Genomic DNA, 17,917 nt, shown 5'->3' with positions numbered 1-17,917 from the left:
TCCAGTATCAAAAATGAAAAGGGTGAGATCACCTCTAATGAAGAGGAAATCAAAACAACAATTAGGAATTATTTTGCCCAACTGTATGTCCATAAATTTGACAACCTTAGAGATATGGATGAATATCTATAAAAACATAAACTGCCCAGGTTAACAGAAAAGGAAGTAAAATTTCTTAATAACCCCATCTCAGAAAAAGAAATTGAGCATGCCATCAATGAACTGCCTAGGAAAAAATCTCCAGGGCCAGATGTTTTTACAGGTGAATTCTATCAAACATTTAAAGAACAACTAATTCCTATACTTTGTAGACTATTTGGGAAAATAGGTGAAGAAGGAGTCCTACCAAATTCTTTTTATGACACAAATATGGTACTAATACCCAAACCAGGTAGAGTCAAAACAGAGAAAGAAAATTATAGACTAATTTCTCTAATGAATATTGATGCAAAAATTTTAAATAAAATATTAGCAAAAAGATTGCAGCAAATCATCACGAGAATAATACACTATGACCAGGTAGGATTTATTCCAGGAATGCAAGGCTGGTTCAATATTAGGAAAACTATTAGCATAATTGACCATATCAACAACAAAACTAGCAGAAACCATATGATCATCTCAATAGATGCAGAAAAAGCCTTTGACAAAGTACAACACCCATTCCTATTAAAAACACTAGAAAGCATAGGAATAAGTGGAACCTTCCTCAAAATTATAAATAGTATCTACATAAAACCATCGACAAGCATTATCTGTAACGGGGATAAGCTAGATGCATTTCCAATAAGATCAGGGGTGAAACAAGGATGTCCATTATCACCCCTATTATTCAATTTGGTACTAGAAACTTTAGCTGTAGCAATAAGAGGAGAAAAAGAAATTGAAGGAATTAGAAAAGGAAAAGAAGAAACTAAAGTATCACTTTTTGCAGATGATATGATGATTTATTTAGAGAATCCTAGAGAATCAAATAAAAAACTACTTGAAATAATAAACAACTTTAGCAAAGTTGCAGGATATAAAATAAACCCACATAAATCCTCAGCATTCCTATACATTACTGACAAAGCCCAACAGCAAGAGATAGAAAGAGAAATTCCATTCAAAGTTAATATAGACACTATAAAATATTTGGGAGTCTATTTGCCAAGACAAACCCAGGGCCTATATGAGCATAACTATGACACACTTTTCACGCAAATAAAATCAGATCTAAATAAATGGAAAAATATCAGTTGCTCATGGTTAGGCCGAGCTAATATAATAAAAATGACAATTTTACCTAAATTAATCTATCTTTTCAGTGCCATACCAATCGAACTACCGAGAACTGTTTTTTCTTAAACCATTTGTCAATTGAGTAATGACTCTTATTCTTATAGATTGAATTGGCTCCTTATGTATCTTGGATATGAGACCTTTATCAGGGAAACTTCTGCAAAAAAATTTTTTTCCCAATTAGTTTCCCTTTTTGTCTTAGCTTATTAGATTTCTTTGTGTAAAAAAAAATAATAATTTTATATAATCAGTCATTTTTTTCCTGGATCCTCTGTATTCTTCATTTGATCATAAACTTTTTCTCCTATCCATAGAACTGATGGGTAACTTTTTTATCTGTATTTTAAAATACTGATAGGAATTCAGCTAGGGAGTGAATTCAAGGTACAGGGAACACCATGAGTAAAGATGTAGCAGTCAGAAAGCTCAGGGTGTAACTACAGTCAGAAAGATAGTTGATTTGTGGAGCAAGAAATCAAAAGTTACTGCTAACTAACATAATGGGGGCATCAGCTCCTCTCCTACTCTGAAGGTGTCTGTAGGCAGAACATAGAAAGCATAAAGAGTCTGGATATTTAGACTGGCTTTCATGTTGGTCCATTCTATTGTGGTGGTTGGATGATGTGTTTTGGAAGGAAGGAGAAAGCAAGAAAGTCAGGTGACACTTTGCAGTGGCAGAGCAGGGCAGCTCTGGGGAGTCTGGTTACCTGGGTGTCTTTCCCTGAATGTCTCTGTCTATGTTCCCTTGAGCTGTTAATGTCCCTGAGTAAAGTCTTGTGCATTGAGCAGCACTGTGAAATACTTAAGACCTCAGGAATGGAATATACCTAAGGACCAAGCAATGGTGACTATGTATGACAAGACCAACAATAGCAATATTATGGGGTACTCTTCTTGAGTCCCTTCCCGGTTGTCCCCAAAGTGACTCTTTGAGGTCCTGAACCCTAGCAATCAATGGGCACAGAACACTTGTATGAGGAATATGAGGGAGACTAGTTATTTGGTTGGAGCATAAAGTATGTGAAGGGGAAGAATGTCAGAGAAGGGTAAGGGGGGTTCAATGTCTGAATAAGGATATGAAACTTGACTAGGCAGACTGTAAAGATCTGCTTCATAATTTCCAACAGAAAAATGACATTACCAGATTTATGCATACAAATTACTAGTTTGGCAGCTGTGGCAAATGGGCTATGGGGAATTGGGAAAGGGAAAGGTATGTAAGAAAGGATGGAGAGGGACCCAACATCCCCCACCAAAAAAAAAAAAAACAGCAAGTGAATAGGCTAATTCTAGGTCATCAGTTGAGTTCAAGATCTAACAGTGCTGGTTTTCCAGAATTTGCGTATTTAGGAGCTTGGGGTCTGATACCGACCTTTATGTTCATTAGCTCACAGTATTCTCTGAAGGGGCCCCTCTACTCTGTGAATGATAGACACCTACAGTTACACCTAAAATGATACCATAGTACAATGCAATAATTTGTAGCTAAGCCATCAAGAGGTTAAAGTTTAATAAAGTAGGTTAGTGGAGATATATTAATAAAATATATGCAAAATCAAAATTTTGAGGGATTATAAAGGAAATAAATTAGAGTGAAATATTATCATTTTAAATAATTCACAGAGGTTACAGTCTCCTGATCTGAAGGGAAATAATCACAAACCATAATAATGTGTGAACTTTGGGTTGATTTCATTTGCTTTCAGCTTTAAAGTCAAGTTTAGTGGAGAATTCACTTGAAGCTCCCAATCCTAGTTTTAAATGTATATATGATACTTCATATTTTGGGAAAATGGTGCTTTTTTGGTTATAATTAAAATATTAACTTGATTTCATGAATATTTTCTGCTCTTACCTCCTACCCTATCTCATGCAGGCCTCTTATATAAAGAAAAGAAAGAGAATTAACATTTACAGGATGAAAAGATGGCAATGTTGCCTCCTCCAGGACCTGAGAGCTTTGTCTACTTCACCAGACAGTCTCTTGCACTCATTGAACAACGCATTACTGAAGGAAAATCTAAGGAACCTAAAGAGGAGAAAACAGATGAGGAAGAAGAAGGCCCAAAGCCAAGTAGTGACTTGGAAGCTGGTAAACAGCTTCCATTTATTTATGGGGACATTCCTCCAGGGATGGTGTCAGAGCCCTTGGAAGATATGGACCCATACTACATGGATAAAAAAGTGAGTATTTACTGTAACCCAAAAGATAATGTTTTGGTTTCACTCTCCATACAGGAAGAAATTTTAAATTAAGATTAGGGAATTTGATGAAGATGGAGGTGGGAGGAGTTTATATTAATGGTATGAATCTTCACTGTAAATGCAATAATTTATTAATGAGTATTTGTGAGAGAGAAGTAACAGGACTGCTAAGTTCCATTCAGAACTTAGACGAAGCGGGATAGTAAGAATCAGTAATGAGCTAGGGCTTTGAGTAGGGCTCATCCACTCATTCAATCAGTCATTAAGTAAGCATTTATTAAGCACCTGCTGTGTGTCAGGCACTGTACTAAGTTGTTAGAATACAAAGAAAGGCAAAAAGTAGTTCCTGCTATCCAGTAACTCCTAGTCAAGTGGATTAGACAATATGCAGAAAATATATAGGAAGAGTTGGAGATGATTGTAGAAGGAAGGCACTTAGATTGAGGACCGACAAAGGCTCCTTGTAGAAGGTGGGTATTGAACTAAAACTTCAAGGTGCCCAGGAAGCAAGGATGTATATTGTCCCTAAATATCTCACATTATTCACAGAGTCTTCAATTCAATTATTTCAAATTAACCCTTTAAAGTATTTATCATTCCTTTGTTTTCAGTGGTTCCCTATTAAAATACACATGACCTTAGGAATTACCTTAAACCATTATCAAAAGTAGGGATTAGTTTCAGATTGCTCTCTACTGCTGGCTAATTAAGAATAAAACCTTGTGGGAATGGGACACAGGAGAGAACCCAATGTGGCATCTGGGAGCACCAGTCAGGAAGAATAAAACACTCAATATCTAGATATTATGAGGAATTCATAGTGAGTTGGCCAAAATGATGTATTGCTTGCCTTTTCTTTTTTTCAATCTGATCGATTAGTATAAACTATCAATAAGCATTCATTATAATATAAATGGCATCTATTATAGTATATATAGTATAGTAATATAGCATGTATCTAAGTATATTATAGTACTTAGCATGTGTCAAGTACTGTGATTAGCACTTGGGGATATACAGGAAAGCAGAAAGAGTCCCTGCCTTCAAGAAGCTTACATTCTAATGGGAGAGACAACATGACATAAATAGGTATATAAGATGCAGGGTAGAAACAAGGTAATTTTATAGGATGGAGGGATCAGCAGTTTGAGGGACTTAGAAAGATCCTCTTGCAGAGGGTCACATTAGAACTGAGTCTTAAAGGAAGCTAGTAATTCTATAAGGTAGAGGTGAGGAGAGAGAGCATTCAAGTCATGAGAGACCGTACAAAAGCATGAAGTGGGGAGGTGGAGCATAAAGTGTGAGGAACCCCAAGTAAACAATGTTGTTTGATCATAAAGTGTTTGCATAAAATCCTGGGGATACAGACACGGGCAAGGTTGTGAAGAGCTTCAAATGCCAGATATATTTTTATTTGATCCATAGAGCTAACAAGAAGGCAAGGGGGTTTATGGAATAAGAGGGAGACACAGACATATATTTTACAAAACCCGCTTTGGAAGCTATGTTGGAAGGTGGATTTGAGTACATAATACCTTAGGAAGGGAGGTCCATTAGGATCTTATTGAGTGAGAGTTGATGAGAGCTGAATTAGAACAGTGATTGTGTGAGTGGAGAGAAGGGGACATACAGAGAGGTGCTGTGGAGAAAGAAATCAGAGCTCAAAGCTAAAAGGACATCTGAGCCAGTTGTTTTGTAGAGGGAGCTAGTGCAATGTTTTGAGTGCTTGAGTAGGATTCAGGAAGACCCACATTCAAATCTAGCCTCAAATACTTGCTAGTTATGTGACCCTGGGCAAATCAATTGAACTCTGTCTGCCTCAGTTCCCTCATCTGTAAATGGGATTAATAAGAGTCTACCTCATAGGTTTATTGTGAGGCTCAAATGAGATATTTGTAAAGCACTTTGCAAACCTTAAAGTAGACAAATATTAGCTATTATGAGCATCATGATGATTGAGTACAGCATGAAAATATTTTCAAAGAGGCTTGCAAAATGCAGCCCCTCACTTTAAAAAATAGATTCTTCATTATATGTCATAGAAATTGTGCAGCATGCATCCCTTTTCTAGAGCAAAGAGCATAGAGTGATTTTTTTGCCTTATTGTTAATGATGCAGAAATCCATGGACTAGACCTTAAGGAAGCATTTTAAACTGAGCAGGAAGAAAATTATGCAAGGTAAAATAAAAAAATATAAACACCAAGAATTTCTAAAATGGTTAGAGATTAAATTTAAGCATATATCTAATGGTTTAGATATACTCTTGTATTTAATCTAGTTAATGTTTTGTTACAGTTTGTGTGTTAAATGATCTTAGAATCTCCAAGACTATTTAAATTGCAGAAAAGTTGAGAGGCAGCACCAAGTAGAAGATTTTCCACACAACAACTCCCTATATCCATGAAATTTTAAATCTGTTTAAAAAGGAAAATCCTTGTTACCAAATGAAAGAAGGAAAATAGAGCATTGTTTACATTCTGAGTAAGGATAATGAATTTATATTTATAAATTTTCGGTTTTCCATCCAAATTGCAATAAAATGTTCTACAACCATGTTGATTGTTACCCCCAAAAACCTGTTGGAGGAGGTATGATTGTTTTTTGTCTAGTGATTAAAAAATGAATTTTCTAGGGAATTTTGAAGAGGTTAAGTATCAGCTTCTGGTAGCCAAGCACTAAAAATCTATGAATTACTCTCTATAAAGTCTGGCCCAAATGTGTGTTTTAGCATGCAGAATAAATGTTGTTTTATGGCAGGACAAACATAAGCACAATATTTGTGGTGGTGGGGAGCAACAAATTAGATGACAGGTCATAAGATGACAATTTAACTTAAAAGGAAGCACAAACCTAGCACATTATTTAGAAAGGAAAACTCATACATCATAGAAAGACCTGAAAACATTTAAAAAACAAATATTTAAATTTAGAAAGCATTTTAGAAGAAACAGTGGAGAAGCTGGAAGTGTCAGTATGTTTCCTTTTAGCAACTGCAATGATTTGAATCTTGATAGAATAATATATTAAAAGGTAGAGATGAATAATTATGACTGTTTTGTAATGAGATAAAATCATTCAAGGTCATTGAAATGAAATCTTAACCAATCTCATTAGGTTCATAGTCCATATAGACATTAGGACAGTAAAGCTCTTTTCCTTTTTGAATATGGAAAGTTACCTAGTGTTTTTATATGATATCGAAAAGAAAATAATGTAACACCATAACTGAAGTTCCTAGAGATGGGAAATAGAAAATTGGATCAAGAACCCTGATCTATCAAGAGGATATAATGATGATGATGATGGTGATGATGATGATGTTTTCTGTCATTATTGTTCAGTAGTTCCAGTCATGTCTGACTTTTCATGACCCCATTTGAGGTTTCCTTGGCAAAGATACTGGAGTAGTTTGCCATTTCCTTTTCTAGCTCATTTTATAGATGAGGAAGCTGAGGCAAACAGGGTTAAGTCACTTGCCTAGGGTTACGTGACCTGTAAGTATCTGAGGCCGAATTTGAACTCAGGTCTTCCTGACTTTCAGGCCTGGCACTCTATCTGCTGTATCGCCTGTTATTATTGTTAATAACAACAACTATATTGTTAATGTGTTGTCTCTAGTCTAATCAGCTCACACTATTGAAATGGTAATATAGAGCAAGCTTGCTGATTACTACATACTTGTGTTTGACTGTAGAAGACTGTGGTACCATGGGGTAAGGACTATATTGTGAATGATTTGTCCATTAAAGCTGGAGTTAGCAATTTTTTACCTCAGCTGATTCTCATTTTACAAGTGTTATGACCCAAGAAATAAATTGAAAGGCGTATGATGGAAGAGATGTTGTTTGGGTTACAGTGAAATTAATCTGCTGATAGGGATTTTTTTTTGCTTTGTCAGCAGTCCAGGAAACATTTATTAAGCAATTGCGGTATACAAAGCATTGTTATGGTGGCAGGCATAAAAAAGACAAAAATTAAACAGCTCTTGTCCTCAAGAAACCATATTCTAGTGGAGGATACAGTACATATATAAATATATAAATATTGAGGCATATGAAGAGGAGTTCAGTTATTTTTCAGTTGTGTCCAAATTTCTGTGACTCCATATGGGTTTTCTTGGCAGAGATATTGGAGTGCTTTGCCATTTCCTTCTCCACCTAATTTTACAGATGAAGAACTCAGGCAAACAGAGTTAAGTGATTTGCCCAGAGTCACACAGCTAGTCATTGTCTGAGGCCAGATTTGAACTTCAGGAAGAAGGAGGTAGGATCAGGGAAGACTTGAAAGTAGAAGTAGTGCCTGAAATGAGACTGGTAGTAAGATAATGATTACTTAGGGAAAGGTTTCTATTCTCTGGGAAACAGGCTGACTCCCTTTTAACAAGAGAGAGATGGACTAGGTAATTTCAAATGTCCCTTCATGATATGACACTATGTGATTCTATTCCAACAACCTTTCCCAGTATGCTCTTTATCATTCTCATCAAATTGGAAACAAGAGAAGTCTGGTGAAGAAAGGGGAAGAAAATAACCAAAAGATGAAAATTTTTAAAATGATAAATCTTACCCTTACACCATTCTCAATGATTTCAGGGATTGTGTAGTAGGAATATATTTTCTTAGAGAAGAGGTTAAGTGTAAATATTTTTATTGTGAATATTACATTTGTTGTATTTTTATCAGTATATTAATATGTTTAAGTACTTTCTGTCCAATTAGTATTATTTGATTTTCTCTTAAGACAACTAGCCAAATAAAGTTGGTTAAGAAATTTAATCTCATTTTCTTCATCTGAAAAAGAAGGTGTCTGGTCTAAGGCAATCCAACCATCTGTAAAATACCATGAGTCTATGAAATTTTAATTTTACATAGATGTTAGATTTAAGGTACATCATTAAGAAGAAAAATTACTTTTACTATTAATCTAGCCATATAGAAAGCTTTTATTGGCTTTTCATATAGCTATTCTCTAATAGTATATATAATGCTGCCATTTTTTCATTAAGCATCATTTTTTAAATTTTTTTATTTTTTTGCAGGGGGGAAGGCAGGGCAATTGGGGTTAAGTGACTTGCCCAAGGTCACACAGCTAGTAAGTGTGTCAAGTGTCTGAAGCCGGATTTGAACTCAGGTCCTCCTGACTCCAGGGCCGATGCTCTACTCACTGCACCACCTGGCTGCCCCTGCATTAACTTAATATATTATGATTTCAATGATACTTGGAATCCTACATCTGATTAGTTTTTCAAATAAGGAAGAAAATTTTCTTCCCATAATTCACCCCAAGAATAGCAATATACCATTGCATCTTGATTTTACTTAACTTTAATTTTCATGAAAATTCAGCATATATTTTTCCTTCAAAAGTACAGCTCTCTGTTCTGGCCCATTGATAGGTATATGGCTAAAATCTAGTTGGTTTATCTGAATATGCCATACTAGCAGAGAAGAAAGTTGCATGATAAATTTAAATATAATCACTTTAACCACAAGTCATCAAAACTGATTTGAAATATAAGGGCATATCAGTCAATATCAGTAAAAGGAATCAGGGTACCGATGGAAGTTCTCCTTAATTACTATCTTGTTCAGTCCCTTCATTTTATAGATATAGGAACTGGAACCTAGAGAGAAAAGGGCACTTGCTCAAGGTCCCAACACTAGCTAATCAAGTGGAATGATGTAGACAACCTATTTTGCAAACTTTAAAGCACTATAAAAATGTCAACTGTTACTATTGTTAGTGTGATAGCTGGTGTTCATCCAGTATTCCTTAATCTACACTACCCATAGGTTGGGAGACTGTCAATGATTGAAACACATTGTCATGAAGAAATAAAAGCAATGTAATTAATTTAAATTTTTAATTTTCAATTTCACACCATATTCATTTTTCTCCTACAGACATTCATAGTATTGAATAGAGGGAAAACAATTTTCCGATTCAGTGCCACCTCTGCCTTGTACATTTTAACACCTTTCAACCTGATTAGAAGAATTTCTATTAAGATTTTGGTTCATTCATATCCTTTTCTAGTGACTTTTTTGAGTGTGTTTCTTTTAAAAACCAACTTTTACTGAATGAATAGAATTCTCTTTCAATCTTCAAATGATGCTTTTCTACTTTGAAAAAATCACTTGTTTTAATTTTTCCACTTGATTGAATCCAATATATTTCCAGATATGCATTTACATAGAGATTAAGTCAGCATTTAGAGACTGTGCAAATATTTAGCACTGTATATACACAACTGTGTAAGGTGGGGGAAAGAGGATCTTTGTGGGAAAAGTATTTCACCAGAGATTTTAAATTTTCATTAATTTAGACAATTGTCTTAATTGAATGCATATAATGTATCTAATACGGCTTATTATACTACATTCCTTGATTCTGACCTACCTTATTCAGCATGCTCATCATGTGTACCATCCTGACTAATTGTATATTTATGACGATGAGTAACCCTCCAGACTGGACAAAGAATGTTGAGTAAGTTTGCCCCCCAAAATGCAGATTTTAAATGCTGAATATTCCTTAATTTATTCTGAGCTAGAATGTTCTTTATCCCTTTAGGGAAGTCATTATCTTGGTGTTCATCTCTCTTTATGTTACAGTTTTATAGCTGTTATACTTTTTTTGCCTTTGAGAAATGAGGATTATTATAGATGTCATTGAACTACTCAGAGAGTACTTCATGGGATCTAAGCTTGTGATGCTGTGAAACAAGGACCAAGTTGGTTAGGTTCAGAGAGGCTCATCATCAATTTGGCCAGAGGGTGATACATTTGTTGCCTATAACTCTAAAACAATGTACTAAGTTATAGAGAAGTTTACAGTCTTCCTTGGTGATGAAACTAACAGCATATTCAATAGATTGCCCATCTTTGGCTGTGGCCCATTTTAACAGAAAAAAATGAATACTACAGTGATCCCATAGAATGTCTTGAGTGTTAGGTTTCTACTCTAGGGAAATTATTTATATAGATTCACACCAATTCCAGCTCCTTTGGTCACAGATGTTATGCTATTTGGGGTTGTAATGCTCTTTTGGATACTTACCCTCAGGTACACTTTCACGGGAATATATACTTTTGAATCACTGGTAAAAATCCTTGCAAGAGGATTCTGTATAGGGCCATTTACTTTCCTTCGTGATCCCTGGAACTGGCTTGACTTCATTGTCATTTGTTTTGCGTAAGTATTATCAATTTTTATTTTGAAATTACGTGTATATCTCCCAAAGATCTTCAAGTTATTTGTATTTAATTTTCAGAATCTGATTCTAAAGAAAAGTAGGAACTAGGCTTTATCCATTTTTCTTAGCTAAAAGAGTAATGCATAGGTTACACTGTTCAGGTTCATATACAAAACTGGAAAATCAATCTACCGAAAAATTTAACTAGGCACATTGTTTGGGTACCAATAAATGCATAAAAATTCAAGACAAAATATTTTAATAAGAAGGGAAGTCTCTCCAACAGGTATCCCTCTGAATCAGTCATTCCAAATAAGCATTTATGAAGCAACTATGTGCCGGACATTTTATGAGGCACTACAAATAAGAAGGAAAAAAACAATAATAGTTGTGGAGTTGTAAGCATAGAGTGATTACATTCTCTGGGGGGGATACATGTACATAAATAAATGTGATAAGATTTTGGGGGAGGATGGGCATCAGGAGCAGCTGGGATGAGCTTAAACGCTAATCTCTATCTTTGTCTTTCTCATTCTCACTCTTTGTATATGTGTATACATGTATACATGCATGTATAGCATGTATCATATACCTACGGATGTTTAAATACATGTGTATATATGTATATGGTATTTGTATATAGGCTTGAGCTCCCCCAAGCTACTAGTGCTATCCTCCTCAAAATAAGTACCCTGTATTTATGTTGTGTAGGTATCCCTCTATAGAATGTAAGCAACTTGGGGTCAAATACTGTTTCTTTTTGTCTTTATATCCCCAGTCTCTAATGTAGTATCTGCCACATAATTGGTGCTTAATAAATGCTTATTGGTTAATCAGTTGATTGGGATACAATGTTGGAGGCTCGGCTTCTTAACTAAAAAACTCAGACGTACACAGACTTGTAAATGTTTAACAACTGGCTCTCCAGGGTGGGAAATGTGCCCACAACCCACTTCTAAGTTTTGACATTCTTTCCATCACTCTCTTAAGTCTAGAGTTCTAGACAATTCACAAAACAATAAATCAATGCCTGATTTTCAGCATTTGCCAGTTTCCAAGTTATAAATGCTCACATTGAAAATTTATCAGTTGATTTTTGCAAACTGCTTTGAGCTGGCTCCAGCACATTCCTGTATATATATATATATATATATATATATATATATATATATATATATATATATATATATATATATATAACACATAATAAAATAACAAGAAAACATCACAGTATATCACTTCATTTGGAAATGAAAGTATATTTAACAGGAATGTGGGTATGTACATATCTATATATAGGGTGTTCCAAAAGTCTCAGTGCAGTTTTAGACTATTAAAGCATGCATACATGTATGTATGTGTGTATGTACATACACACACACAGCAAGCATGTACACATGAATGCTACATATATAATTTTTTGCATATATGGTCATACATATACATGCAAACATGTATATTATTTGTGTGTACTAACACATCATAATACATTTCCATATTATATATATGTCATACATATAATAGGTGTATATATGCATGATGCATGAAAATTGTGTTGTGTGATTTTATATATACACAATGTGTATACACATGACACTATACATTTTCATATGTGTGCATATGGGGTGCATGCATGTTATTGGCATGAACATTTTGTGTGCACATGCATGCTGCATATATATATAAATGTATGCATATATGTATGCATGCTTTAATAATTTAAATTTTCCTTAGGCCTTTGGAACACTGTGTGTATTAATAAATATACATTATGAGGTGTTCCCTCTAAATACTACATGCCCATATACACATATGCATAGATACACACAGCTTAAAACTGCACTAATACCAAGCTTTTGTGACAATCTGTATATCCATACTCACACTCCTTTTTAATATTCTTTCTGTTTTAATTTCAAACGAAACAGTAGTTTTAAGATGTTCTTTATTGGTATTTGAAATGGTAGCATATTTAGAGTGTTCTGTGCTGAGACTTTTCTCTTTTTAATCAAACCCTCATAGTTGGCATTTCCTAAAATGCACTAGGACTAAAATACTGAAAATTAACTTTCTTCAGCTCTATCTATTCAGCACAGGAATGGGTATAAAAGAGGATATCCTAGCTTTCATATGGTATATTTTTACAGATAAAAATATTTTTCAAGAAAATTAAGTTGTCATATTGTTAGCTCTTTGAGGCATATAATTATTCCTATTCAATAAATTTTATATGGTACATGATGCATAAATAGTTATATGTTCGTTTTCTCTCTATTAAAATCAATTTCCTTGGTGATAATGAAAGAAACACCATCTGTGCTGCATGTAAAATATTACTGAGTTTTTAAAAAAATGAATTTCAAAAGCATAAGAAGGTCCTCATAAAAGGCATGGGTAAGTAACATAAATTGTCTAAATTCTGAATAACTCTGGTTTAATTCTACAGGTTTTTAACAGAATTTGTAAACCTAGGCAATGTTTCAGCTCTTCGAACTTTCAGAGTCTTGAGAGCTTTGAAAACTATTTCTGTAATCCCAGGTAAGAAGTGGTTGGTGTGAAGCATTAGGCCCTTCATATCTCCAACTGTGGGTTGTTTTTTTGTGTGTGTGTGTATGAGTGTGTTGTCATTGTGTTTGTGTGTGAACTCCCCTATACAGATATGTGACAGAGTTTGTGGATCTGGGCAACGTCTCAGCGTTGAGAACATTCAGAGTTCTCCGAGCGTTGAAAACAATTTCAGTCATTCCAGGTGAGAGTGAGATTAAACACCGAGGCTGATTTTGATGTCACTACTCATAATACCTAAAATCAGGAAGCAAAGAGCCATACATTTTTAATGAGAAATACTTTTCAATGCACTGGCTTTAGAGTCAAAATCAGCCTTTGAGTTTAATCAATTATTGCATGACTTTTGCAGAAGGTATGCAGCCCTTTGGCTCGCATCTCCATTTGAAATTTTCTTTCCTTCCAAAATTCTTCCCTTTAATGTACATGCAGGATTGAAAATTTCAAATAATTTTCATACTTTAGCTCTTAGTAGAATTAGGAAAATAAAAAGATGGCACAGTATTAGCATGAGGTATTGCATGACATAGTTTTATCAAGATGCTTTTTCTCTACAAACAAGTTCTTAACTGAACATGTACATGTTATTATGTTATGTCAGCATCTTTGTTTCTGAATTATTAATGTACAATTAAAGGGAGTCAGTTTGTTTGAAAAGCATTGATAAGGTGATGATTTTTCTTTACCTCAGTTTTGTGATGAAGCATGAACAAATCAGTTACTCTTTTTGGCATTCTAACAAGCATTTGGGACTATCTTACCCCACTTGTAATCAAGCCTTCACAGTTAACACGTAGACAAAAATATTGAGCTACACACTCACCTATCTGAACTATTCATGTGAACAAGATGGCTTCACTGATAAGGGAATACTGCATGTCTCCTACAACTTGTGGGAGAGTGATTTTGTACTGTCACAGTAGGGTGCTTGATTTTACTATCATTAACACCTCTGTTTTCAGGACTGAAGACTATCGTGGGGGCCCTGATCCAGTCAGTGAAGAAGCTTTCTGATGTCATGATCTTGACCTTGTTTTGCCTGAGTGTGTTTGCTCTCATTGGGCTGCAGCTGTTCATGGGCAACCTGAGGCATAAGTGTGTGCGATGGCCTCTAGAGGTTGAAAATATAACACTAGAAAACATTAATGATCTTTGTGGAACAGAAAATTACAGAAGTAAGAAGTGCTGCTATTATCGAAATAAGACTTAAAGCATGTTGTCTTGTGGAAAATATGGAAATGCTGAGTTTCTAGCACTGTCAAAACTATTCGCATGCATTGACTAGTTCAGTCAACTCATCTGTGTTTTCCTTCCTTTGTATGTTTGATGATTAAAAATCAGAAAGGCAGTGTGCTGCAGTGGAAAGAACACTAGCTCTGAAAGAAGAGGACTTGGTTTCAAGTCCTGCCTTTGATATGTTTCTTCTTGCTCCCCTTCTTTCTCCTGCTCTCTTCATTCTCCCTCCTTCCTCTCCTTTTTCTTCTTCTCATTATTATAATATTTGAGAGGCAGCTGGTGGCACACTGGATAGAGCACAGAGCCAAGAATGAGAAAGACTTGAATTCAAATTTGACCTCAGCCATTTAAATAGTAGTGTGCCCTTGGCAACTCACTTAATCTCTTAGTCCTTCAGTTTCCTTAGTTGTAAAATAGGTGTAGTAATAACCCCCCTGGATCTGAGGGTTATTTTGAACATCAAATGAGATAACATTTGTTTAAAAACATTTGTTAAAAAAACAATTATCACAGTGTCTGGCACATAGTATCCACTGTGTAGTTTTTTTTTCCATTCTCCATTTTCTTTCCCTTCTCTTCTTTCCTTCTTCAGCTCTTCCCCCCGCCCCCATTAGATGTTTTATCTTGAGCAACAACCCAAGACTCCATTTCATTTTGCCTCCTATAAAATGAAGGGTTTTACTACACGTCCTTCAAGGGTCCTTCCAGCTCAAAGACTATGATCCTGTAATTTCAGTTGCATCATCAGATACGTGATTTGGTCTTTTAAGAATAGAATTTGTACATACAGAGGGCAGCCTCAAAATGCTGACAAGAGAAAAGCCCCCAGAATCCCAACCAAGTGCCAGAGAGTTTCAGTCAAGATCCCACAAGACTTGGCAACTGTTGATATAAAGGATTGGAGTCTGGAGAATATGATATCTCCAAAAGCAAAAGATATAGGCCTACAACCAAGAATGGTCTCTCAGACAAAACAGAGTGTAACCCTATAGGAGATAAAGAGATATTTAATGAAATACATGATTTCTAAGCATCCCAGATGAAAAGACCAGAATTGAGTAGACACTTTTGAATGAAAATTTAGGAATCAAAAGAAACATAGAAAGTTATACATATTTGATCAAATGGAAGGAATTATTTGGGGAAGAATTATTTATATGCTAATAGGGGAGAAGAAACAAAGGTCTTCTCAAAATCCTGTTATCTGTAAAGAAAGTTGAATAGCTAGGTAGATGGCTGGAGGTGAATTTGTTTTGACTGTCATCCATCCCTCCATCCATTTATCTATCTGTCGGTCTATCTATGTATCTATGTATCTATCTATGTATCTATCTATCTATCTATTTGTATTTTGATTTCTTAGAAGGCAGAAAGTGATAAGTGATTATCCTCAGGAAGAAATGAGGAGTGAAAGTACTCACTATCTCACATGATAGAGACATAACATAAAGAATATTCAAATACAGAGAAAAGGTTATGGGGAAAAAGCATACCATAAACCTTATTTTCATTTGGAACAAACAAAAAAAAAAGATTGAACACACAAACACATTTAGACACAGAGCATAATGCAGAAATACACAGATACAAAAAATATATGAAGGTGGAGAGATGGAGGGAAGTTTAAGAAAGGCAAGATAGGTCAGAGAATAGTGAAAAGAAAAAGAGACTCCAACTTGAGATGTGGGGAACATGATGGGAATAAAAAGAAAAGAATGAAGAGTAAGGACTCTTATTCCCTATGTGACTTTAAACAAGTTACTTAACCTCCATAGGCCTCATTTCCTCATCTGTAAAATGAGGTGGTTGGAATTAGGTGGCTTTGTCCTTTAAGCTCTTATTTAAAACTGTTAAAATGAATAATTGGTTGATTCACTGTCTTAATATTCAAGATACTTTTTGATTTGAGAACCTGTCAGTAATGCTATTTTTTTCAGATAAGTTCTATAGTCCCCCAAAAGGAGCAGTTGTGAATTCCCAGTCTATAAAAGCCATGTGCTGTTAGAACAGAGGCTCATCTTTGAATAGTCAATATATCACCCCTCAGGATATGACTCCATTTAAAAACATCAGATTATGCCATTTTTCCTTTTATTTTCTGTTCTTTTTTTCAGAGACTCAACACCCCAAAATGTATTCACCTATAACCAGTGATCAGTTTACCTTTAACTGCAATCATGCTTTACTTCTCCCCTAGTAGCTTGAGTGATATAAACAAAAACAGAACAAGTAAAGAAGGAAAAACACCATCAACAAAATGACTAAACTTATAAAATTACCATTCAATGAAAATATTTGAGAAAACCAAAAAACTATCTGGCTATAGTACCAACAATGTTTCCAGTGTGGACTGGTCAGCTTTTGAAAAGAGGAGAAAATCTACAGAATGTGGACTTCATCCTGTGTTCTAGTTGTTGTTCTGTCATTTTCAGCCGTGTCTGATTCTCTGTGACCCCATTTGGGGTTTTCTTGGCAGAGATACTGAAGTAGTTTGCCATTTCCTTCTCCAGCTCATTTTACAGATGAGGAAACTGAGTTGAATAACTTACCCAAGATGACACAGCTAGTAAGTGTCTGAGGCCAGATTTGAACTCGGGAAGATGCGTTTCTTCACTCCAGGTCCAGATCTCTATCCACTGCACCATCTAGCAGTCTATCTACTGTTCCACCTAGCTGCCTTATGTTCTCATTACCAATATCGTAAGAACCTAGTTTATATGAGTATAGATTTATATCTAAAAGGTACTGAATCTTACAGATGAAGAACTGAGGCATAAAGAGGTTAAAGTGATTTACTAAAAGTCACAGATTAAGTAATTGAGTCAGGATTTGAACATGGATCATAGGAGCATTGATTTAGTGCTGGGAGTGACTAGAGAGGTTATACTTTTACTCTAATGCTTTTCCCACCACACCACAATGAATCCATATAATCCTTTCCATAATGAACTGCTAATACTCAAATAGCACAAAGCCTGACAATAACATTTTCATATTTCCACTAGATCTGTGATCCCTAGAAATGAAAGGAAACATAAATAACTGGCAAACAATACATGGAGGGCAAAAGACATTGTGAAAATTAACATATATAAAACATATATATATAATATTGCATATATGACATGTGTGTATATTCTTGACTTGAAAGGGAACATTCTTGGTTGCAGTAGGGTTGTTTAAGATAAGCTTTTTGTTTTGTGCTTAAGAAAAATTACTTAATATAATCCCTTGACACTTTCATCTTATCTCCAACTGACATTTGTTTTTCTATATTAGAAACTTACTGGGCAAGACAGTTTTTTTCCCTCTATATTTCTAATTCTGTTATTTGCTCTGAGAAAGTTCTCTCTATATGTCTGCATTTCCCTCTTAATTTTCTAGCAACTTATTTTCTCCATGTTGGTTCTTGAATTTTTAAATAATAATGTTT

General features: G+C 34.9%; 1 protein-coding gene across 3 annotated transcripts in view; it reads left to right on the top strand.

Annotated features, from left to right (window-relative positions):
* Positions 1-3,207: 3,207 nt before the first annotated feature.
* LOC118835676 (sodium channel protein type 9 subunit alpha) overlaps positions 3,208-17,917 on the top strand; it is a 101,897-nt gene continuing 87,187 nt past the window's right edge. For 2 of the 3 annotated variants that reach the window (XM_036742907.1, XM_036742905.1), the window contains exons 1-6: positions 3,208-3,465; positions 9,392-9,510; positions 9,888-9,977; positions 10,554-10,682; positions 13,130-13,221; positions 14,211-14,423. In XM_036742907.1, coding sequence (XP_036598802.1) covers positions 3,208-3,465; positions 9,392-9,510; positions 9,888-9,977; positions 10,554-10,682; positions 13,130-13,221; positions 14,211-14,423 — 901 coding nt within the window. Of the gene's footprint in view, positions 3,466-9,391; positions 9,511-9,887; positions 9,978-10,553; positions 10,683-13,129; positions 13,222-13,340; positions 13,433-14,210; positions 14,424-17,917 lie in introns of all 3 variants that reach the window. The other variant, XM_036742906.1, reaches the window with a different exon arrangement.

This window comes from Trichosurus vulpecula, chromosome 2 (genome assembly GCF_011100635.1).
Source record: "Trichosurus vulpecula isolate mTriVul1 chromosome 2, mTriVul1.pri, whole genome shotgun sequence".
Classification (NCBI taxonomy): Eukaryota; Metazoa; Chordata; class Mammalia; order Diprotodontia; family Phalangeridae; genus Trichosurus; species Trichosurus vulpecula.
This window is presented reverse-complemented; position numbering and strand designations above follow the sequence as displayed.